Raw genomic sequence first — 24673 nt, forward strand, 5'->3', positions numbered from 1 at the left:
AAATTTCTACTGTGATTCCTGACGAAGAAAGTAGTAAATGGAAAAAGGGGCTATGGGAGCAACATGAAGGGACACCAGACTTAGAGGGGACAACAGTCTCTAAAAAGACAACTTGGGAGGAAATAATGATGTTATCAAACATGTCAGTGCACACAGTAGGACAAAAACATATATTCTGTTGATTAATCAATTATTTATAGTGTATCATCATATCAGTCCATGATCTAAAGATCTTAAAATTAAAGGTCAATAAGGCTTAAATTTTAAAATACTTTAATCTCTTTGGGAAAATTCACATAAATTTGTATTCATTTTATTAATGGGATTAATATTTTTAAAAACATTGCTTAAAAAGTAAAATATCACATAAAGCAGAAAATTGAATACCGCCCTAGTTTAATAAAACCCCAACACACACACACAGACACACACACACACACACACACACACACACCTCTTATCTCACACCACCAATAGAACTTTCCTTACTGAGAAGAGTAGCCTGTTTATTGAAAAATTTACTACCATGTTTCCCCAAAATAAGACCTAGCTGGACAATCAGCTCTAATGCATCTTTTGGAGCAACAATTAATATAAGACCCGGTCATATTTTACTGTAATATAAAATCAGGTCTTATATAATGTAAGACCAGGTCTTATATTAATTGTTGCTCCAAAAGATGCATTAGAGCTGATTGTCAATTTAGGTTTTATTTTCAGAGAAACACAGTACAAGAAAAAGTTTTGCTACTAGCAGCAATAATCTCCTCCTTCAGCCCACCAGTTTATTTCCTCTGACACACCTGTTACTTAGAGATGGACTCTAAGTTTTCTGCTAACTTTACCAAGATATAGGCTTGTCTCCATTAAACTATTTAGTCCCAGTAGAACTTTTCTCCTCGTTACTTTTTCAACCTTCTGAACCTTATTCCTTTCTCCACTTTATCTCCAAATGTTTTTGTCTTATACATAATTCTTCACAGGGCAGAGAAAGAGAGTAAGTTCTGGTCTCTTTCTCTTTTTACAAGGGCACTGATTTCATCACGAGGGCCCCACCTTCATGACTTCATCTAAACCCAATTACTTCCCATTAACCCCACCTCCTAATACCATCACATTGTCAGTTAGGGTTCAGCATATGAAAGGGGGGAGGGTGCAAACATTCAGTCCATAGCAGGGGCTTTATGGAAGGAAGTCCCTTATTCTTTCTGACCCTCATCATCTAGTAATACTGTATGTAAATTGATACAGTTGAGCTAGATGTCCATCTGTTGTATTATTCTTAATCTCTTTTGCTAGATAAGCAAAATCCAGATGATTGGCAAGATCTTTGGTCCAGGGACAGGGGGCCTGAATATAAAAATCTTCAATTGAGAAAAAATATTTAGAAAACAAATGTTTTTAGAAAATGTCATAGAAAAAATGTAAAAATTTTGAGCAACCTACCAGACAACCAAAAACTGCTTTAAAGAAAAGAAAAAAGAAAAAAAGAAAAAAACAATTAAGAATTCATTGAACATGACAGATGTGCCCAGTAATATATGGGCATGAAGACACATATAAAAATAGATTTACTGAAAACTCAAATTCTTTTCTGTGTATAAGGAAGCTGCTGACATTGTTGTTAGTTATATGACATAGAGTCCTTCCCATGAGTACCCCTAAGAGAATTTCATACTGTACTGGGTATTAGGAAGAGTTGATTGTCTCCTGAGAAGCAGTGTGTTGTGTGTGTGTGTGTGTGTGTGTGTGTTTTGTTTGTTTTTTTGTCTTTTTCTTTCTTTCGTTCTTTTTTTTTCTACCAAATACATGGCCCATACAAAGAAAATTAATAATCTCCTATTGACAATTATTTATATTAGCCTCATTCTTGGATTATTTTTATTATATCATGATTGTTTATGTGGATTTTTTCTTTCATTTCTTACCCATTACATTACATATATTTATATTTATGTAATTTACATATATGGGTAAAGTTCTGTTTAATTCCACTTCCACTTTCTTAACAAGATGAAATATAAATAAGTAAATGGGCACATAATCCCTATACTCAGTCTCAATGGGAATATAAAACAATGATTTTTGACAGAATATTTATACTGCAATATGGGAGACATTCAGAATAATGTCTGAGAAGGACAGGAGTGGTTCTAAAAGGCTTCCAAAGTTCTCAGTGAGCACAGAGAATGGAGTGTGTTCGAGGACAGTGAGGATACAGACCCAAATGGAGTGTCAGGCCTGGACTTGGGAGAGTGGAAAATTAAGTTTTGTAAGTAGAGGAGCCATGCTTACAACAGAATGTGAATGTTAAGCAAGGGGATTTTGATTTGACGGGACAAAAGGAGCAAAGGGCTTTCAGACTGCAAAGGTTGTCAAAGGATAGCTTGTAACCTTTTTCTAATACAACCTCATGAAAATACTTGGACTTTTGTTATTAAAAATGGCATCGTGAATGAATATAGCCAAAATGAAAAGAGCTTTTTATTCTTGTTATTTAGTGCACAAGCAGGGACAGAACTATAGAACTATTTTTCAGTTCATTTCTTTCATTCTGTTATCAAAGGATTTGATCTAATACAGAGCAAGAAGCTGCATGTGGTATGTACAGAAATGATACCTTTCCATTCAAAGAAAAAAGGACTCAGTAAGTAACCATGGAAATAGTTGGCATCCATTCTAATTTCTAATAAAGAATCTTAGTCTTCTAATGAAAACCTACCAGATAGATATTATTTCTACCCCAATTGTCTAATTTCTAACTTTCTAAATAGATTTTGGTGTTTTTTTAAAAAAATATTTAAAAGAAGTAAAATATGTGCATCTGGCTGAATCGTGCATAAACCGGTGTGTTTTTGTTTTTTGTTTTAAGAAATATTTTTGGTTTTTTTTCCAAAAACACAATACCTAATAAATTCAGAGGTGCATTTTACGGTCACTATAACACCAAGGTGTAATCAAAGTCATCTTTAAAGAAGATGATTGCCAGTGTCCAAGCCATGACCTACAAACTGCTGCAAGTCCCATTTCTAGGTTCATGTTATAATCTACCTACTAAAGAGAACTTTTCTTCATTCAGTGAGTGAAACAAGTAGGCCCTGAGCTGGATTTTTTATTTGTTTATCTATTTTTTTACTTTAGGAATCTTAATAAATGATGAATCTATTATAAAGACATGCACCCAATTTTATTGATAAATTGAAGTTAAAACACATTCAAATTGAACTCTGAGATTTCCTGTACAGAATTTTCCATAATTTGTGTAGATGATCCCCTTCCAGAAGGTGAACTTTTTTCTCTCCTTCCCCCCTTGCGTGTGGGCTATGTTTATTCATTTGCTTCCAAAGGGTAGACTGTGAAAGGCGGTTGCTTCTAAAGGGTAGACAGTGGGGAAACGTGGCAAGTGCTACCTTGGGTACGTGACCCATGTTCTATGTTGTGAGTCATGTTGACACCATACACCCTGGATATGATGTGATGAGAATCACACTTCACCTTTGTCATCTTCCGCTCAAAAGCCTACAATTCCAGTCTAACCATTACATAAGCATTAGATAAACCTAAACTGGGGAACATTACCTAACCTTAAAACCATCAAAGTCATCAAAAAAGAAGAAAGTCTGACCATCTGTCGATAGATTGAGATATGATGACTAATGTAATATAATCTGGATGGTATCCTTAGAAAAATGAACATGGGATCACATGGAATGTTAGGGGAAAAGTACTGATATCTGAATAAAGCTTGGAATTTAATGTTGTTTTTTTGTTTTTTTTTGTTTTTGTTGTTAAAATTATCAGAAGAAGGAAAATGCTAGTGTGAGAGAGTATGTGAAAAGTGTGTGAACAGAGCATGGAATTTGGGGTCTGACAGATCATAGTTCAAAGACGGTTCTCCCACTTGCAAAATGAGTGACTTTGGGGAAGTTATTTAACCTTTTCAAGCCTCATAATTCCTCATTTTTGAAAGAAGAATAATGATGCTTATCTGGAAAAGCTATTGAACAAGTGTATAGTATATTAGATGTGCCATGTCATATTTAATATTCGGTATGTTTTAAATGACTGATATCTTGCCAAACACAGAGCAGGTGCTCCCAACATGTTGTTTAATCTCTTTCCTCCCACTTGCTTCTAGCCCAACATCCAAAGGTCAGAATCTGTGCCCCTTTGCCTGAGGGTTTTCACTGCCACAGGTTACTTTACCCACCGGGGCACACCTGGGCATTGACTCAGTTCTACTCCACGGAAGCACACCTCAAGCAAAGCGCTTGAGTAATCATCCTGCTCCTTCATCCTTGGTGGGGACTGAATCTGAGGTGGCCCTAGACCAGTTGTCAGAGACCCCCCACAGGATTATCTGCAGTTACCCACCGTGTACCTCATTTGTAAGGTACCCTTTATTGGCTGCTTTCCCTTCCCTGCTGCTCTACTGGTCTGCCCTGGGTTATCTGCCTGATGAACTGCTTGCACTTGAATCCTTGTCTCAATGTCAGTTTTTGGAGGAAGCCAAACTAAGTAGAGCCTGACCTTATTTTGCAACAATGATGGATACCTTAATTAAACAGGATTTCTTTAAGCTTGCATCCACCTTAAACATTTAGCATTATTCACATCTGGTGCAAATGTTGTGGTAATATTCTGGAAGTGAGTTATTTTAATTATGTCTAATTTAGACTAAAGAGTAGTTACTTTTACAGATAAGAGGCAGTTATAACTGACACACAATAAGAACATCTTTGTACCATCTAGGACATTATAAGTTGCCTTTGAGGTATATATGTATATACATATACATAATTATTTTTATCTAATTATATGCCATACTCGGGAGTTTTACGAAGTGTCTAATGATATAGTATAAGTGAAAACCTTATAAGATATGAAATATTACAACCATACCAGTAAATATATATTTTAAACGGATGACACAAAGTTAATGTGCAGATAATAAAACAAACACTAAAACAAATATAATAGGTGTTTTGTACACGATTTATAGTATTGCTGCTATATCTATTTTACATTCACAGGCCTAAATCTGTAGGAACCTGAAAGAGCAAATATTTTGCTATTCCATGGTACCACCAATGAGATAGTAGCAAAGTATATATTAAAAGTATATATTAAACTGCCCATGGCTAAAGGAGGATATCCCATTCAAGAGTCACTTTTCTGTCCTTTCAATTTATACATGTGAGGGTCACTTCTTCAGAGAATAAATATTTAAGGAATGATACAATCCAGGGGAAACATGGCAGACAGTACCATCAAGAGAAAGATAATTTGTTAAAGAAAATCATTACATTGACAACATGGAGAACTAAGTTCAAGGCAGGCTGGAACAGTGGAAGAAACTCTTACAGAAATGTTGTTACTCAATTAGATGTTTGTGTATCGAATTCAGAGTTTCATGAAGGGCCTATATAGTTTGGATAAAGCCTGAAACATTCAACATGCTCAAAAGTATCAGCTGAATAAATGGATGGGTGAAGGAATAAATAAATGATAGAGATATAACACGGGAGAAAGTGTTCCACATGGTGAGAATAATTCTAGCGTTTGCATGGATCTCCTTTTGCCTGATGTTCAATGTGTTAGTTTTCTATTGTTGTGTAGCAAATTGCTACAAATTTAGTGGCTTCAAACAACCCCAAATTATTATCTCACAGTTCTGTGGTTCATAAATTCAAGTACTACGTGGCTGCTTCTTTGTTCAGGGTTTCAAACACCTGAAATAAAGGTGCTGGCCGGATCTGTGATTTCACTGGAGGTTCAAGGTCGTCTTCTAAGCTTTCTGGTTATTGGCTGATTTCAGTTTCTTCCAGTAGGAGAACCGAGGTCCTATATTTTTGTTTTGTTGGTGTTTTTAGTTTTTTTCTGGCTCTCTACCAACGGTTGCTCTCAGCAGCTATGGGCAGCCCCATTTCTCTGCCAATGGCCTTGTCAAACATGGCAGTTTGCATCTTCAAAGCCAGAAGGAAAATCTCTCTCTTTGGTTGGCTATATGAGGTATTATATATCATAATATAATCATGAAGTGACTTTCCTGTCATAATCAAAGTCTCACTCACACTCAAAGGAAGGGTGTTTACACAGGGCATACACCAGGGAACAGAAAAGTTGAGATCATCTGAGTACTCCACCATAGTCACATAAAAAGCAGCATCTGTACATTCAAATATCTAGTGGGGTATCTTCAAGAAGGGATTCTGATTGGAATTAAATTTGCAATTTATATTCAATACTACAATAGTAAAATATGAGTGGAGCATAATGTTTAAAAATTAGAATTCTTGAATTGTAGACTTCCTTTAAAACCCTTCAAGGTAAAGGAAAGTATTAAACATTAATAACCTTTAACATAAGTAAAGATTAAAATAGGAAGATTTAATAATGAAATAGAAAGAAAATAGAAGCATCAATCACATTCTGTTATTTTATTAGTGCATCCTGCTTACTATATTACCTTACTCTTGCTCTGTTTTCCACAAAGTGGACTAGAGAATTCCAAAGACAAATTGTTTTCATTTCAGTTCAGCAAGTGATTATTAAACATATACTCTTTTTCCAGAATTGTTTCCATTGGTGTTTAAAATACATCTTCAGCATTGTTATTGGGACAGCAAGGTTTAAAAAATAATAAAAAGATAAGGCAGAATGTAATAAATGTAGATTATCTGTCTAGATTTTGCTAGATAATAACTAATATTTAGATGTTACTGAGGCAACTGCTGCATTTAGAGTTTACATGAATTACCTTGTTCAACCCCTGAAATAGCCCAAAAAATAGGGAGCATCTTTATCCTTTTCCTGGATGAGGAAGCCAAGATTTTGACACAGCCTCCCAGTAACTCTGTTCTGATGAGCAGTGGAAGAAAGTCTCAGACCCATGTTTGTTTCATTTTCCAAAGCCCGTTGTTGCAGTGCTGTCCTGCTCCAAGGTATACACAAATTAGGCCGTACCTGCAACACAATATAGATAAGCTATCTAGGTAAGAACAGTTACAAAGTGCTACATAAAGTGAAAAATGTATTAAGACTTTAGGTAGGGCTGTCTTTTCCTGGGCAAAATGGAATCAGAAGGATAATCCTGGTAATGCGATCGGCACAGACCAGGTCAGAGACTGAGGAATGAAATGACTAATGAGCACTAATTAAGAAATATCAAATTGTCACATCCAGTTACATTGAGGTGAAAGAGGAAAGAGTGGATGTTTCATAGATGATGTTGAGAACAGGATGGGAACATTGAAAATGAGATTCACACACACATCCTGTTTTTAATAACAGAGTTTTAGAGCATTCAAACTGCAAAAGACTATAGATATCATCTAGGCATGTAAGATACGAGTAAGTTGAGAGTACACAGCCAGAAGCTACATACTTCTCCTTACCCTCTTCCACACAAACCACTGAGCTAACAGGCTATAGATGAAACCAGAAATCAACTAAGACAGAAAAAGGACCTGTCTGGGAGGAAAGTCTCTTTGCTTGGTGGCTCCATTGATGAATTCAATTACATGGGTGCCTCTCCCATGCTAATTTCAGGATGGTGTGACATACAGTGAGAGAGATCACATTGCTAAAGGTCTAATTTTTGTTGCTAAACAATTTTCCTTGTTATTTCAGTGCAAATTTTCCTGGGCTATTTACAGAGTGAGGTGGAAAAAACTAACAGTATGTGTTTGTTTTCTTGTAATTTATCCTTCGGGATGGTTGTTGACAGATTTCTCAAATTGACTGCACTTCAAATACCTAAAGTGATCCCCCAGAGGGCCTAAAGCTCCAAAATGACTAAGTGATGAGTGTGTAAGGGCAGCGTAGTCAAGTAAAAGAATAGTGACAATCAGCCTGGGGTCCAGAGAGACGTCTGTCACTAGGCAGTTCTGGCAAATCGGGTGAATCCTGTAAATTTGTTGGCCTTGGTTTATTCATCTAGATAGTGAAGCAGTTGGCATAAACTGACAGAGTCCCTTCAAACTGTGACCTGTTATAGAAAATATTGTCCTGAGGCACTCAATAGGAAAATTATTTTATAAATTCGGATTATATGTAACTAAATCTAGGGAAATCACAACCTATATAATAAGCTGAATCAGATACATGTGTGAACTTTAAATATACACAGATTTTATATATGTGTGTATATATATATATATATGCATAAATATATAAGAATTTGTATATGTATATGTGTGTGTATATATATGTAGGTATGTGTGTGTGTGTGTATATATATATATATATATATACACACACATATATATATATATATATATATATATATATATATATACATACACATATATATATACACAAAATATTTCTTCATCTAAGGATACAAGAAAATAAGAAATCCTGTGCCAGACAGAGCCAGCAGAGGGCGTGTGGTTCCTGAGCCCATGCTGAAGGAGGCTTGGTCCAGATCCCAATAACAGGGAACAGTGAACTTGCTTTGAAACTTGCGCTGCTTCCACAAGGTGCGAGCAGCTGCTTATGCTACTAATCTGAGCAAAATTTAGCTTGCAGTTTTCCATGGGAGTAACTATAAAATAGTATTTTTAAAGAAGTAGCTATACAATGTTAGGATTTAAGCATGATGCAACTTTATTTTAAAAGAATGTCTAGACACAGTAAAGCATTAATTTCATATAAAATATTTTAGAAGCTCTTTCTCACAACAGTCCTTGAAAATTTAAGTGTTTTAATCATAGGTATTTGCAAAATTATAAAATGCTGTTGGGCATATTTACCCAAATGGAAAATACAGAACAAACTATATACATAGGTGAAATAATGAAAATGCTTACCTTCTCTGAAAAAAAAAAATATGAAGGTTAAAAGGAATTGAGATTGGAAGTAGCTAGCATCCTTTATATGTTGAGAATTATTCCCAGACTCATTAGAATATATCAGTTTGGAGACAGAAATCAATGTGATTTCTATAAAGTATGCATAAAAGCAGGTAAATCACCTAACCCCACTAAAGAACCACTTTCTGAAGATATAATAAAATAGAAAAATGATTATAAAAATGATTGCTCTGATGCTATTGGAAAGTGTAACTGGATGGTACCATTTTCAGTCCAGACACCAAGATATGAAATCTAAAATAAGACTTAGGGAAGTCTATGCAAAATTTGTAATGACAATTTGGAAAACTGATTCCATGAGTTTTAGACCCCTCAGCCAGCATAAGGACTAAAAGGAGCTATATGTGTATCGTATGGCTGCTGTAACAAATCACAAACTGGATGGTTTAAGACAACAACAATGTATTGTCTCACAGTTCTTGAGGCTTCCAGTCTGCAATCAAGCTGTCAGAGGGATATATTCCTTCTGAAACTTGTAAGGGAGGATCATTCCTTGTTTCTTCTAGCTTCCGGTATTTGCCTGCAATCCCATGGCTTGTAGAAACATTGCTTCAATTTCTACCTCCGTTGTTACAGGGCCCTTTCTCCCCATAAGTGTCTGTCTTCTTATAAGGTCATTTCCAACAGGTCATTTTAGATTAAGGGCCTGCCCTGCTCCAGTATGACCTCAGGGTAACTTAACTAATTGCATCTGCTATTACCCTATGTCCAAATATGTTGACGTTCGGAGGTATTAGACATTAGGACTTTAGCATAGCTTTTGCTGGGACACAATTCAACCCATAACAGGGGATGTCAGAAGGTGAAGAATATTGTAAGGTTTTCCATGGAGAGAGTAGTCACCCTCCCTCTAGAGGGGAGGGGTTGTGATTCTAGCTTCTGATGACAAAGCTACTGAGAGGACGACTCAAGGTGGGAGCAGCTTCGTCTATGTGCAACCTATGCAGCCAAACAGGGCCCTACATGCTTGAAAGTCTTAATAGTTTTTGAACAATATGTCCTGTATTTTCCTTTTGCACTGGGACCTGTAAATTGTGTAGGATACCACTTTGAGAGTCTGTTATGTGGAATTTGGGGAATTGGAAAGGCTGTGACCTGACTCACACATGGTAATGCTGACCTATGACAAATGAATTGAAGTGACTGCACTGCCTGAGTCAGCTTGCCTCTCTGAATTGGTCAAGTCACAAAAAGTGACCCACTTATAAAAGATGTATTGTTTTCTTAGTTAACATTTCAACGAGAAGTGCTTGGCAATTGAAATCTCTGAAGATCCAAAAGCACTCAGGCGAGGCAGCTTTAAATCTCCGCCAGGCCAGAAAATAGGAAGGAGTTACGGAGGCAGTTCAAGTAAGACTGCTCCTCTACTTTTCCCACCCTGGCAGAATCAAAAACTGATTAGCAGCCTGGAGGAATTTGGGAGTGGAAGGGAGGTGAGAAAGAAAGAAAACACTTAAGATGGTGAAATACAGAAGTCAACACTGCCCTTTCCCACTGCAGACTTCCAACCTAAAGCAACCACTTTAGAAAAGGGGAGGAGATTTGGTGCTACATTTCATTCGGAGTTTCAACTGATAATATTAAACAGACCATTCTACAGACCATTAAACAGACCATTCATTTCAGTTTCTGAAATGAATCCCCAGGGGACCATGACAAGTGAGCAGAAAAAATCTTACACCCTGTAGTTTTCATCAAGACATAAGGAAAGGCACATTATCTTTTTCAGTATGTTTTAAAGGTTTATTAGGCATTACGGGCTGAATTGTGTCCCTTCTCCAAAAATGTGTGTGTTGAAGTCCTAATTTCAGTGCCTCAGAATATGACTATATGTGGAGATAGGATCTTCAAGATGTAATTAAGGTAAAATGAGATCATATGGTGGACCCTAATCTAATAGGGCTGTGATCCATATAAGAAGTGATTAGGACACAGAAGGAAGACCATGTGAAGATGCAGGGAGAAGATGGCCATCTGTACAAGGAGAGACGTTCACAAAAGAAACCAATCCTGCTGAAATCTTGATCTTGGACTTCTAGCCTCCAGTACTCTGAGGAAATAAGTGTCTGTTGTTTAAGCCATCTAGTGGTACTTTGTTATGGTAGCCCTAGCAAATTATAATACAATAGGAGACAATAAAAACTGAGTTGTTACAGAAATCAAAATAGTCTTTGGAACACATAATAATTAATAGGGTCCACAAAGAGGAACACAGGATCCATCACTTCTTATAAGATAGCTGAACTTAAAATAATTCAGTAAAAATGGCCTTTTTAGTGGTTCTTTGTAGAGCTAGCTACAAAGGACGACATGTAATGCTAAATAGTTCATAATTTTATGTGTTTAAACAAATATGAAGATTAGGTGTAAAACAGATTTTCAAAGCCCTATAAATTATTGCATCCATACACCTCATGAAAAGAGCTCTATTTATTATGCTTTGCAGTACTGTAAGTTGGCATACATTCACAGGAATACAAATATAATTGCACAATGTAACAAAGGGGCAAATTTATGTAATATAGTATATATGAATCCTATCCACATGTTTTCTAACACAGATAGGTGCTCAATTAATGTTACTTCTTCCTGTTCCTCTTTTGTAATGGGTGGAAGAACACAGAGATTGATTATTTTACTCTGCTTCTAGTCATCTTAGCTTAAAGTGATTAGACTGTGATTTCATCAGTTGTCATTAGAGCCAACCTGGCATTGAAACAACTGAAAATAAATGCTAAATCTAGCCTTTGTGTAACTCAATTCTGGCTTAGTAAGAATATGTATTGGTAACCAATCAAAAAGCAATTTGAGTGGTAACTAGAAAGGGAGAATTAGTTTCCAATTTTTGTAAAAGAATATATAATAACATTTCACTTATGAAGGAATCAATCTTGTAAACTCATCAACGTGTGTGATAGTTTAAGTTAATGTGTTTCATATGTGTTCAAGTTTGAAATATTTTATGTGGTTAGGAATAAAACCTTTAACTACAGCAAGAACAGAGACTGGGCAGGTAGTCTACTAAGAATTACATATACCAACTGAAAGAATCTACTGGGATATTGACATAGGCAACAGGCTATAGTCACGGGGAGCTGCTGCTTCTTAGGGAAATTAAAGAGATGTGAGGTTGTCCCCAAATTCACAAGGAACTCAGAAGTGGTGAATCTAAAGGGTGATGATATACGGAGATGGTATTGTGCTGAAAAGTGTCAGGAAAGTCTGTCATAAGGCATTAAGCACCACCCCCCAACCTCAGGACTGTGTAGGGTCTAAGAGGTAGGCATACCAGCAAGAGAAAAACCTGCTGAGTTCCTGTCCAAAAATTCTTCAGATACAGGGCATATAATCAAGGCAGGAATCTATACACAGAGCCACACCTGGGAGATTAACTCCAATAATGTGAAATATCAGTTACTGAATGCTTCTGTGAACTGATTTCTCTAGAAAGTATTTTGGGTATAATATTTCAGTCTATCCCAAAGTGAATTCCATTAACGTTATACAATAGGAGATATGAAAAAGCACAAAGATGAAATTATGAATAAAAAAATGATAGACATAAAAGGTAAATATTTGAGATCAAACTAATATCCAGAGAAAGTCAAGAAAGACATGCATATACTGACATTCACTTTTTACTATTATATAGAATAAAACACATCCTGGAGACAGTCAAGCAAAAAATGAGATTCTCAGGTACAAAAAACCCATGTAATCCTGGTTTTACATCAATGCCAGAAGACAATGAAAGTATTTTCTGCAGATGTTTAAAAAAAAAAAAAATCTGTGTAACAGTCATTTTAACATCAGTTACCTTTTTTTCAAGTGCAAACGCCAAAGAAAGATAAATATATATTATATATATGTATATATTCCATATATACATATATATAACTATGTATTATATATATTATATATTAACATATAATATATAATGTATATGCAAAATTATTCTACAAATATAAATTCCTTGAATGAAAATTACTTAAGATATCTACTAATTGCCAAAAAGTTAATCAAAATTAGAAATTAAGGAAAAAAAACCATGGTAGACTGCACTCAAGAACTTTCAACAGGTAGTTTCCAAATTATCCTAAGAAATCTGAGGAGAATCATTGCTCAGGCAATGATTGCATTCATGCAACATTAATGATGAATATGGACGCTTTGGTGTCTCCATTTACATTGGCATCCATACACAACTAAAATAAAGTGATTTCATTGTGGAAAATTATTCTTCACATTGAAATAAGCCTATAATGGGCAAATAAATTTCTCTTGAAATTTTCCTCCCTCAGGTCAAAGTTTCCTACCAGATTCAGTTATTTAATTAAATATGTTTGTACGTAGTCTCCCACTTTCCATGGGGGATATTTTGCAAGACCCCCAGTGGATGTCTGAAACCATGGATAGTACCGAACCCTGTAATGAGGTCAAACAATTAAGTTTGCAAACTCATCCTAGAAAAAGGGCTACATGCCTCATTGCAGAATATCACTATGGTCACCTTTGAAGTACTCCCCTTGGGAAGCTATGCACCAATGCCAACATCTATTCCACCCTTCAAAGCAATTTTGGAACTCTTTTTCTGGAATGGCCATTAGAGCTGTCATCATATTACCCTCAAAGTACTGAATGTCATCAAGATGTCTTCCTTTCAATATTTTCTTTATCTTTGCATGAAGAAAGAAGTCATTTGGGACCAGATCAGGTGAGTAGGGAGGGTGTTGCAACACAGTTATGTGTTTACTGGCTCATAACTCCCTCACAGACAGTGCCATGTGAGCTGGTGCATTTTCGTGATGCAAGAGCCATGGGTTGTTGGCGAAAAGTTCAGGTTGTCTAACTTTCTTTCACACGCAGCCTTTTCAGCACTTCCAAATAGTAAACTTGGTTAACTGTTCGTCCACTTGGTACAAATTTGTAATGAATAATCCCTCTGATATCAAAAAAGTTTAGCAACATCCTTGCAACAAGTTCTCAAGCCTAATGGTCAGACCTCATATACTATGTTTTTTTCCTATTCACATATGCTTATGATAATGTTTCATTTATAAATTAGACACAGTAAGAGATTAACATCAATAACTAATAATAAAATAGAACAATTACAACAATAAAATAAGGGTTACTTAAACACGTGCATAGTGATACAGAGACAGAAGATTTGATAACTAAGGGGACTACTTAGTGCCTAAGAGGCAGGGAGCATATACAGCATGGAGAAGCTGGACAAAGGGGCAGGAAGGAGTAAGGCAGCTGGAGACTTCATCACACTACTCAGAATGGCATGCAATTTAAAATGTATGAATTGTTGCCACACCCACACCCAATTTACGTGCTGGTGGTGATGCAACAACGTGGGCCTGGGTCCCTGGAAATCATTCCAGAGGTGGCCTCAGAAACAGCCAAACAGTGAGAGTTGCCAAGTTAGAGCACCTTTTTAACAATAGCCCCTGAGGAAGGCTGCATTACCCCATTTACTTTTCCAAAGCTGCCTGGCTAATAAGTGACTTGTACTTAGGTTTACCTGACAACCCCACACCACCACCCTGAGCCTTTAGTTTCCTCTTTCCTCTTTCATCAGACCACATATTCACTGAATCTTCTTTAAACGTACAAGCCAGCCAGGCTCAGAATGCAGGCTGGTGTATTGTACCACACTTGGCTGGACACATACCCATTGCACCCTCTGTGGCACCCAAACGTATATCTCAACTTGGAGCAAGATGAGCTTCTCTTCCAGGACGTGTAGGCCCCACATGCAGTCTTTGCCAGGGCTATGGGTCTGGGGCAAGTTGGGGAAGAGGACCACACCAGCTGACTCTGACAGCTCCCCTCCACGCATGGCTAGGGTAGAAGCGGTATCAGATTCAGGACCCAGGTGGACATGCAGTCCATTTCACCACAGTCCTCGTCACCCTCAATTGGGTGCACCAGACCATGCCACAGGCTTCCCATTACGTATTACCCACCAGTTTCTTACCACACCTAGTCCTGCTGTGACCAATCCCCAACGTTGCTCTTAATTATTTCTGCCCACTCTCCACACCACCCCCAAAAAGAAAGAAAATGTATATGGATTGTTTATTTCTGGATTCCATTTAATATTTTCTGACAGCAGTTGACTGCAGGTGACTGAAACCACAGAAAGCAAAACCATGGAGAAGGGAAAACTACTATAGTTCTATTAAAAAAGTACTAACCATGTATGGGAAGGATGCAGATACTTATGTTTGGTGGGTGTTTCTTTTACTCTTAATTTGGTTACTTGTATTTTCCATTAAAAATGTGAACATTAAAAATATTAAAGATAAAAAATGTTTTTCTGAATTTCTTACCATGAAGTCTATGATATATTTTATATATGGTTCAATTAAAGGAAGTTCTTATACTTCTCAGTTTTTATATTGTGTAGAATGTATGAGTATAACCTTTGTGAAGAATTACGATGTTGCCTTAAGAGGGTACTTGGGCTCCATCATTGACTTTGCACCTTTCTCTTACAACTGGTGTTTTTCAGACAAAAGCCTGAGTAGCAGTGCTGTCACAGCAGTCCTTTCAAGACTGACTTGATCAGCTTAAAGACTAGAATGAAAGGGGATCAAATATATGGTGATGGAATGAGAACTGACCCTGGGTGGTGAACACACAATTGATATATAGATGATGCAATACAGAATTGTACACCTGAAACCTATGTAACTTTACTAACAATTGTCGCCCCGATAAACTTTAACAAACAAACAAATGAACAAACAAAAAAATAACTAGGGCCCGAGAGTTTGTAAGTGATTTGTACAGCTGACTTACTCCAAGTTCATCAGACTGCTTTGGAAAACAAAAAGACCCTGGGATCACTTTCCTTATTACACTCCCTCTTGACATTACAAGGAGAAAAGATACCAGTAGAATACTGAACCATAGTTATCACAGCTAATGGAAGAAAATAACTTTTATAATTATGTGCTTAATAACTCTCATGAAACTTTAATAGTCAATGTTATAAATTATTCACACCAGGAACAAAGTAACAGAGATTATGTAGTATCCGTTTGAATTAGCTAACTATGTGCCTACAAACCACTTTGACATTTCTTAGATATTTTGAGAATTGTAGTTAAGCCCAGCCAAAACGATATGAGAAAGATAAGCATAGAGCCTACCTTTAATGAGCTCTCTAAATAAGTCTACAAACTTTAGGAATCCACTGAAAATAGTTAATAAAATTTATGTGATGCATTTACATTATAGAAAGAAAAAAATAAACTTCCTTTTGGAAAGCATCATTGTCCCTAGAGTGAGGAATCGGTCATATGGTGGTGGGAACAGGGACTGCCCTTTGTTGAGCTCCACACAGTTTACAAACTTCCTTTTATTGAACCTGTTGTGAGATTTATAAGGCCAGCCTAGTGCAGGAAGTACAGTACCAGCAAATAATAAGCATTTCATAAATTTATTAAATTGAGGCTTCACAAAAACCTTATAAAACATGATACTCTCCCTATTTTGCAGAAGGACTCAGAGAGGTGAACTAGCTTTCTCAAGATCACACAGCAGAGATCATTTGAAAACATAAATTTATCTGATATGAAAGCTTCAACAAATAAATCTGCTATTCAGTGACTTTCTTGTTTTTAAGAAGATATTATTTTATAGCTGAATTTTATATTTTCAGGTATTTTCTTATACTGCTGACAAAGAAATCCGAACCGATGATTTGTGCTTGGATGTTTCTAGACTCAATGGACCAGTCATCATGTTAAAATGCCACCATATGAGAGGAAATCAGTTATGGGAATATGATGCGGAGGTATAGTATTTTCCTTAATTTACTTATTTTTTAATGCTTAAACTCAGTTATATCAAATACATTTAAATCCTAAGTTCTATTTTTCTGCATTGGAAGAACTGCATTTTCAAGCATGCATGCACATATTTGATAACATGAGAATGATTTATCATATAAGGCGGATTTGCAAAACTAGTCCATAAGTATAAAATATAAATGAGAAAGATAAAGTAATTTTTATGTGCTTAATATTTGTTATCACATATACATGCTCAACATAAATTAGGCAAGGGGCAAGCTATGCTAATCTGAGAGGTGTGCACGTGGTGTGCATATACAGACAATTTCAATGATTTTCATATTTTTAACAACATATTTTCAAATGTTAAATTTTATACCATTGTAATCTCTAATATTTATGCTTCTCAACTTTAAAGGAAAAAGCTAACAAGATTAGAGTGAATGCTCGTCATAATAGTAAATACTTTGAAAAATTCAATAATAAACTAATTAGGTTCATAATCAATTACACAGCATCTTTTCAATGTAGCACATCTTTTGGAGAGAAGAGCAGGAGAGAAAACAACAAATTTACTGTTGGGAATTTGCAGCCTGGCAGTGTGTAAAAACCAGATCAACCATCAGATGGAGCTAATAAAAAAGAAATACTGTCCTCTGCATTAGAAAGCTGCCTTGGAACGGCTTAATTTCTTTCTGTTCTCTTTGCTTAACAAAATGAATTGGTCGTCTCTGTTACATTTTCTACATTATCAAATGGTCGGTGACTTATTTAAAAAGTAAATTTTATTCTTGTAAGATAAATAATACAATGGAGGTAAATGAATTACACAAATTCAGTGTTCTGCGAAAGCTTAGAATATTCTGCAAGAGTAACATTTTAAAAACCAATCTTCAGAGTTGTTGGTATTATTGATATTTTATAATAACAAGGCATTCATTTTAAAAACATTTTGAATGTCCTTGTAATTTACATACTGAATTCTTATGTTATTTGAAACTGGTTACACAGGGTTAAATTTTGGCCCTAAAATGTATACAATATTACCAAGCTCTCTGGATAAAACATATTCTTCTTCTGGGACATAATTAAGGACAAACACCATGAATCCTTCCTGTGTTGCACCAGTAAGTTCTTTTCAGACTCTTGATTTTATTCACCTTCTTTATTCGACCACCATTTTTTCTCTTCAACTATTGTCATCACCACCCTTCATATTAAGACTGCAGAAGACATTTCCTTCAATAATACATATGGGTAAATCTGGGTCCTTAATCAGCTCCCTGCCTCTCTTATTAGGAAAAGTACAGATAAATGTATAGAAAAAGGAGAAATCCTGAAAGTATTATATTTTTAAATAAAACTTTTTTATTGTTGTTGTTGCTCTTTAGTCTTCACCAGGAACCCAAGACTTTACTGGGCTTGTGCTACAAGTAAAGAACTATAACATATATCTATAAGAAAAAAGGAATGAGTGTACATATTTTTTAAAAGACAAAACAGTTGAGTTTCAGAATACCACTTATAGTCTTTAAACTTTTCTATAATTTTTGATTGGCTAATGGCTTTTATAGTCATGACATAACTCAGATTTCTTCATTTCTGAAATAACTATTATTGGTAATTAGGCATATGCTCTTGTTTATATTTTTATCATTTAGTAGCAAGATTGTTGAATACCAAGGGAATTTGAAAGAAAAGTGAAAAAAATGGGTTGCTTCACCTAAGATACAGAAATGTTTTTTTGTTTTTTTCTAATTTATTAGTTTGTATGACTAAGAGTTATGTATTGCAGTATTTTTAGAGTATTGCAATATTTTGTATCTTTGTAAGATTTGTTTCTAAAACAGATACAAAAAAGTTTATGTCATAGTTATTGACAAATATTTATTTTTAAATAAACTGTCTAAATCATCTTAAAAGTATATACATAGTTTAATTTACTGTCTTATATGTTTATGTCTATGTTTTCAAATACAATTGTGACTTAAACTTTCTAAATTAAAAATTTTAAATCATAATGCAGAATTTTAAAAAATGTATAAATTGTAATGTAGAGAAGTCACAAGAGAATGGAGTAATTGTAGGAATGATATATTGCCTTTCTGGAAATTTTTTTGGTTTTATTTGTGAAGAAGTCAGAAAAATTCAGATGGCTTTTTTTAATGAAATTGATATGTAATATTTATTTTTTATGATTAACTTTTCTTTAAGTGTTAGTTTTAGGGTCACTTTAGTGTACAGAATAGTCCCAATTACTGTTACCCAAAGTGTGATTCTAGGACTAACAGCATTACCTGGGAACTTGTTAGAAATCAGGATTCTGACAATCCACTCTAGACACACTAAATCAGAGCCTATATTTTAACAAAAATCCCCCAGGTCATTCATGTACAATTTTAAAAGAGTGAGAAGGAAAGTTCTAGACTATGGTCAAACTTCTACTTATCTTCCTTAGTCTTTTTGTACACTGTTGAAAAATATTGCAAAGCTAGGAAAAGGCACACATACACTTTGGAAAATGATCAGGCCTCTAGGAGAGATGGGGAAGGGAAAAGGAGCCGAAAGGGGAGGTGCTGAGATGGAAAAGAGGAGTAACTGCCAAGCAGCTCTAGTCTTCTTATATTCCAACCAGTGGAAAGTAGACAAGTGCTGCTTGCTGCTTCTTTAATTTATTCTTTATCTATTGCAATCAAAGGCAAATTTACTCTTCTTTGAGAAACTTCTGAGGTGGTGCAGTTTCAAAGCAGAATAAAATTTGATGGAGTTCACAGAATTACAGAGCTGAAACGTACCTTAATGTTCTCTTCTTTCAGTCTTTATTAGGAAGACTCTAAAACACAAAGATCACCCTGACAGCGGCCGAGGCAGGGTTTAGGTCCTAATAAAGTATTCAAAGAAAGCTAGTTATCAGTACAATTGTGAATCTCACAGTGTGAACAGCTGAAATAGTCCATCACCATATCTCCTGGAGTCCTTTCAATCTTAGAAAAGCTAGTCATAAATAGAAATAGATTTGTTGGAATAGCCAGAGAAAAATTGAACCAGTCTTATAAAGTCTCAAAACATGGAGTCTCTCCAACTGGTTTGTTTACTTAGGTGAGTGGAGTAGAATAGAAGGCAATTAAGTTTATTGATTAGCTATAATTTCTTATGTTTTTGCATGCAATTCTATAATATTATTCTTATTTGTGTTCTTCACATTAGTAAACATAAGCTTAGAGTATTTAAATGTCCTCTCTGTGTTTGTACACTCCAGGTTTCTGGCACTCAATCCAGTAGTCTTTCCACTATATTACATTCTGTTGAAGTCACTGAAACACTAGAAACAACTAGATGATTTCAATGATGATGATCTAATAAGCTAAATTTACAATATTATAAATGAAATAAGTAATTAAATACTATCAATTATTTGTGGTATCAAAATTTATTTACATAGAATTTCTCCTTTCCTTAATCATTTGAAAAAATTTTGCAATAAATGCTGTCAATTTGGACAAAGTGGCAATTATAAAACTACTTTGTCAGTATGGTCTAATTATTTACAAACTGTAGCTATACATATTCATATTATAATTAATATATATTTGCTTCTATGTTTATTTGAATGAAACTAAACATAATCTGGCAATAAATACATGCCTTTGGTCAATTTTGATTTGAAATACAGTGTCCCACTTCCTTAACTAAATATTTTTATCCCCCATATTTAAAGCAGCTTTATTGAGATATAATTCACACATCTTATGATTTACCTACCAAGGTGTACAGTTCAGTGGTTTCTAGGATATTGACAAACATGTGCAACAACCACCACAATCAATTTTAGAATATTTGCATCACATCAAAAAGAAACTCCATAATCTTCAGCTATCATACCCCTAGATCCTTATAATCTACAAAATTTAGGAAGAACAGGTTTGGTCTAAATCTAATCTGAATTCCATCTGATGATTGGGCTCAGATTAGAAGGGGTTGTGTAAAACCCTACTAATCTTTTCTGTTTTTGAATTTCTGCTAAAAGAACATCACAATTAGTCCTGTGACCAAAACAACACTTGTGCCAGGTGGCTTCCTCCATTCTGTTCTCTTTCTCCCGGGATAAAGCTTTTAACATCACTGAAGCTGAAGCAAGCAGGGAAGAGTATTTGGTCACAAGATGAGTTGAGTCAGAGCTGCTATAACAGCGTTTCTCAAGGAGATGCTGTTGGCATTTGGGGTAGGACAACTCTCATTGGTTTGGTCTCTCCTGTATATTTTAAAATGTTTAGCATCCATGGTTTCCTCACACTATTTTCTAGTTTGCCCTATAATTTTGTTCCAAACAATAAATCACCAAAATATATTTCTTAAATCACACAGCCATTAATTTATTTTGATACCACCTTATACCTGGCCAATCATGTTCAATTTGGGGCCCCTGAGCATCATCAGCAAAACTGCATAATCCCCACCTGGCCTAGAATCTCCTGAATAAATTACCTGAACATTTTGGTGCTATGAAAGCTCACTGCCATAGAGTTAAAACACAAAGGGAGAAAAAATCCTGTGTTTTATCTCACTGAAACATTTTTTAAAGTATTTTTATAAAGGTCTGGCATTCATCCATTCTATTTTATTCAGGTTTTCTTATATTATATTTGAACATCACAACTGTGTTCCAATCCATCTGAAATGTATATTTTCCTGAAATAAGTGCACATAATCACATTTCTTTTTGAACATCCAGGCAGCTACATACAATGTGACAATCTAATTTTAGAACAGAACACTTATGCTTGACAAACACTATGCAACACAGAAAAAAAAAGGGAGCAAAATATGATGCTAAAAATTAGTCTTGTTTTTCATGTGACTGTGCATGTTGACTGAGAAATTACTTGTTATGAATTTAATATTCATCTGTATTAAATGTTTCAGAGAGTCACAATGTAAGGATTTTTTTTTTCAGTAGGTAAAATGTGTTGGATTGATATTTACTGAAATCACAGAAGCTTATATTTAGACTTTACTTAATATCCCTTTTATTTACCTTTATCAGAAAGCAGGTAAATGGGAATATAATTTCAAGGTAAGTGATCTGTAACTGGCAATCTAGCCATTTCCCTGTGTAGCATTCCTAATAAAAACAGTTGCTTGATTTGCCTTTTGAATGCTGCCTATATTAGCAAGTATTACCTTTCCATATTCCCATTGACCCATAGCTGTGATTTCTTACATAGAATCAATTAGTGAATAAGAAATTTAATAATTTAGTATTGCAATTTGAGTTCTTGTTTGTTAAACATTTACAGTTGTTTTTTAGAATACTCATTGTATTCTAACAAAAGCACAGATAACAAGGAGATCATACTTAACATTTTGAATAACAACTTTATGGCATTTTGGAAGTACCTGGAGTGAAAGTTCTTTGGATTTTTTTTCATGGTGATTCATGTGATAAATATTTTTGGGGGAATATATTACAAATGTATTTTGTATACCTTCTTCATGTTCTGAAGTTACATTTGCTGAGCATAAGTAAAATCAAGTTTTGTTTTCGTTTCAAACCAAGGAAGAGTTCATAATTTATTTATCTTTTTAATGACACATGAAATTCACAATCACTAACACTGGGATCTTTGATGTCAACATGAAACTTAACAAGAAAAGTTTGTTGCAAAAAGAAAAGTCTCTGAGGGTAGAGGCTTATCAAACCTACAGATTGTAAACAGTATATTCGTAGATAGGAAATTCGAGTTTGGATTTTAAACCACGCCCACCCAAAAATTAATTTCTTTAATAAATCAAACTATATACTGAACAGTGTTCTTTTACAAATTAAATTTATTATATATGATGTTACCTCTCCTATCTTTATTAAATCTTTTATCTATGATTTTAGTGTAGAAAGTTAGTCCTTGACATGAAAAATCCAATGATTTGTATCTGTTAAGGTGTCCAAGACATGTGTTTAATTATCAGAATGTAGTTTCAGCATTGGCCTTTCACTAAGTGGTTTAATCAACTAACCAGGGCCTCCTGTGTGCAGGGTCTGGGCTTGATGCTGTTGGTAGTTATGGTCCCAGGCTTTCCTGGAACTTATGTTTCTTCTGAGGAAATAGATGGAAAACAAGAAACTGACAAATAATTACAAATTGTGTTTGGAGAAATAAGTCGAATTAAGAGCCCAAGTGAAGTTAATCTTTTTCTTTGTCCTTCCTTTATTAATTTTGTAATTGACATTCAGATGAATGTTGCAATACATATGTAGGACACTTTCTTTTTAAAATCAAATGTATTGGGGTGACAGTGGTTAGTCAAGTTACATAGATTTCAGGTGTACAATTCTCTAATACATCATCTATATATCACATTGTGTGTTCACCACCCAGAGTCAGTTCTCCTTCCACCATGTATTTGATCCTGTTTTAACACCATCAGGTTAGCCCGGTGAAAACACAGTGGGAACTATTTGAGTACAAAATAAATTTAGAGCAAAGGAAAGAGGAGGCCAAAGACCATAACTGAAAACTGGACTAGTCAATGGTTTTGACTCCACTCACAAAATAACTCAGTAGCACTAAAAGCATTTCATCACTAGAACAAACACTGAGAATATAACCTTTTCCATCAAAAATTCTCATCACTTGATCTCAGGCTCTTCTCCATCTTCTGTCTTGTCTTCATTTACTCCGACCAAATACAGTTAATATTAAAGCCATCTAAAAGGATGTGGCTCACAGCTCCATTGATGCAATTATTTTGACGTGTGCCTTCCATTCTTATCCAGTAGAAATTGTATGTTGTCAGGAATGATTGATTTATTACTGCCTTTGTACTTGGTTCTGTTGTTATTCATTATTTTCTTTGTCAAACAGACTTACACTCTTCTTCACATAATCACCCAGTCCTGTCTCTCAGTAAGCAAAGTAGCTGATGGCTCCCAACAGCCCACTGTGGAAATGTGTAATGATAGCCCTTTGCAAAAATGGCTACTAAGAAACTATACCAGAATGGAAGTTTTTAGAAATATTTTTGAGAATACTACTGATTATGTTCTCTAATAATTTTTGGAGGTTTGTGTTGCAGACTTTATTAATATTAGTTTAGTATTTTTGTTATGTTTTGTTATTAAAACCTGCAAACTTCTTTAAAATGTGCTTAAGAAAAATATTTATGTGCTATTTCTCCATGGAGTTATTTTTGTCTTTTACTGCTTAGCTGCTCTTTAATTTGGAGTGTGAATGTATTAATTAGGGTTTAGTTTATAACTAATAGATTATTTTCCAGTTTATTTTATTTCAAATATATATTCATTACATATAATTGATGGAATATATATGACATATTAGCTCTTTTTTAGGCTAATTACAGCCATGTCTATGTGACAATAGATTTTGCATTAGAGCTGAAAAATCAATAAGAAAATTAACATAGCCAAAAATGGATTTTTGTGGAACATTGAAATTATTTAATTTTGTTCATTTTAATTAAGATACTTTGCTTGTATGCAGATGTAACATACACTTTCTGCAATTCATTGTTTTAAGTTGAAACTTTAAGCCAATGCATTATTGAAGATCAAGGTATTTTACAATAACTATATGAAGTAAATTATTCTAAGCATTTATTTGTGGTTGATTAAGTGGTATAATTATAATAAAAGCTTTTTAAAAAGTGTACCTTTTATTTCTCACTTTTATGATTTCTAAGTGTATTTGCATTAAGCAATAAAATGAACCATTATTCAGTTTAAGTAAAAAAACAATAGTATAGAATTCTCATAAAAAGTGCAATTAAGAACATGTCCTAATTCTTGATGTTAAGGGGATTGTTTTATAAATAAAGCATATTACATTGTCCAATTTCCTGCTAGAAAACTCACGGGAAGTTAGGGAGTGTTTCTGGTTCAGATGAACCAGTTAAAAGTTGTTATGGAGTACACAACTGAGATTGGAATGCTTGTGATAAGGCTGAACGTGGAGGCATGGCGGGGAG

General features: G+C 34.8%; 1 protein-coding gene across 6 annotated transcripts in view; it reads left to right on the forward strand.

Annotated features, from left to right (window-relative positions):
- Positions 1–24673, forward strand: part of GALNT13 (polypeptide N-acetylgalactosaminyltransferase 13) — a 459656-nt gene that overhangs the window by 426572 nt on the left and 8411 nt on the right. For 2 of the 6 annotated variants that reach the window (XM_074336499.1, XM_074336497.1), the window contains exons 12-14: positions 16558–16692; positions 21735–21764; positions 23554–23751. In XM_074336499.1, coding sequence (XP_074192600.1) covers positions 16558–16692; positions 21735–21764; positions 23554–23739 — 351 coding nt within the window. In that variant the 3' untranslated portion in view covers positions 23740–23751. The remainder of the gene's footprint in view (positions 1–16557; positions 16693–21734; positions 21765–23553; positions 23752–24673) is intronic. The other 4 variants (XM_074336508.1, XM_074336507.1, XM_074336501.1 and 1 more) reach the window with 3 other exon arrangements.

Source organism: Rhinolophus sinicus, linkage group LG01 (genome assembly GCF_036562045.2).
Source record: "Rhinolophus sinicus isolate RSC01 linkage group LG01, ASM3656204v1, whole genome shotgun sequence".
Taxonomy (NCBI): domain Eukaryota; kingdom Metazoa; phylum Chordata; class Mammalia; order Chiroptera; family Rhinolophidae; genus Rhinolophus; species Rhinolophus sinicus.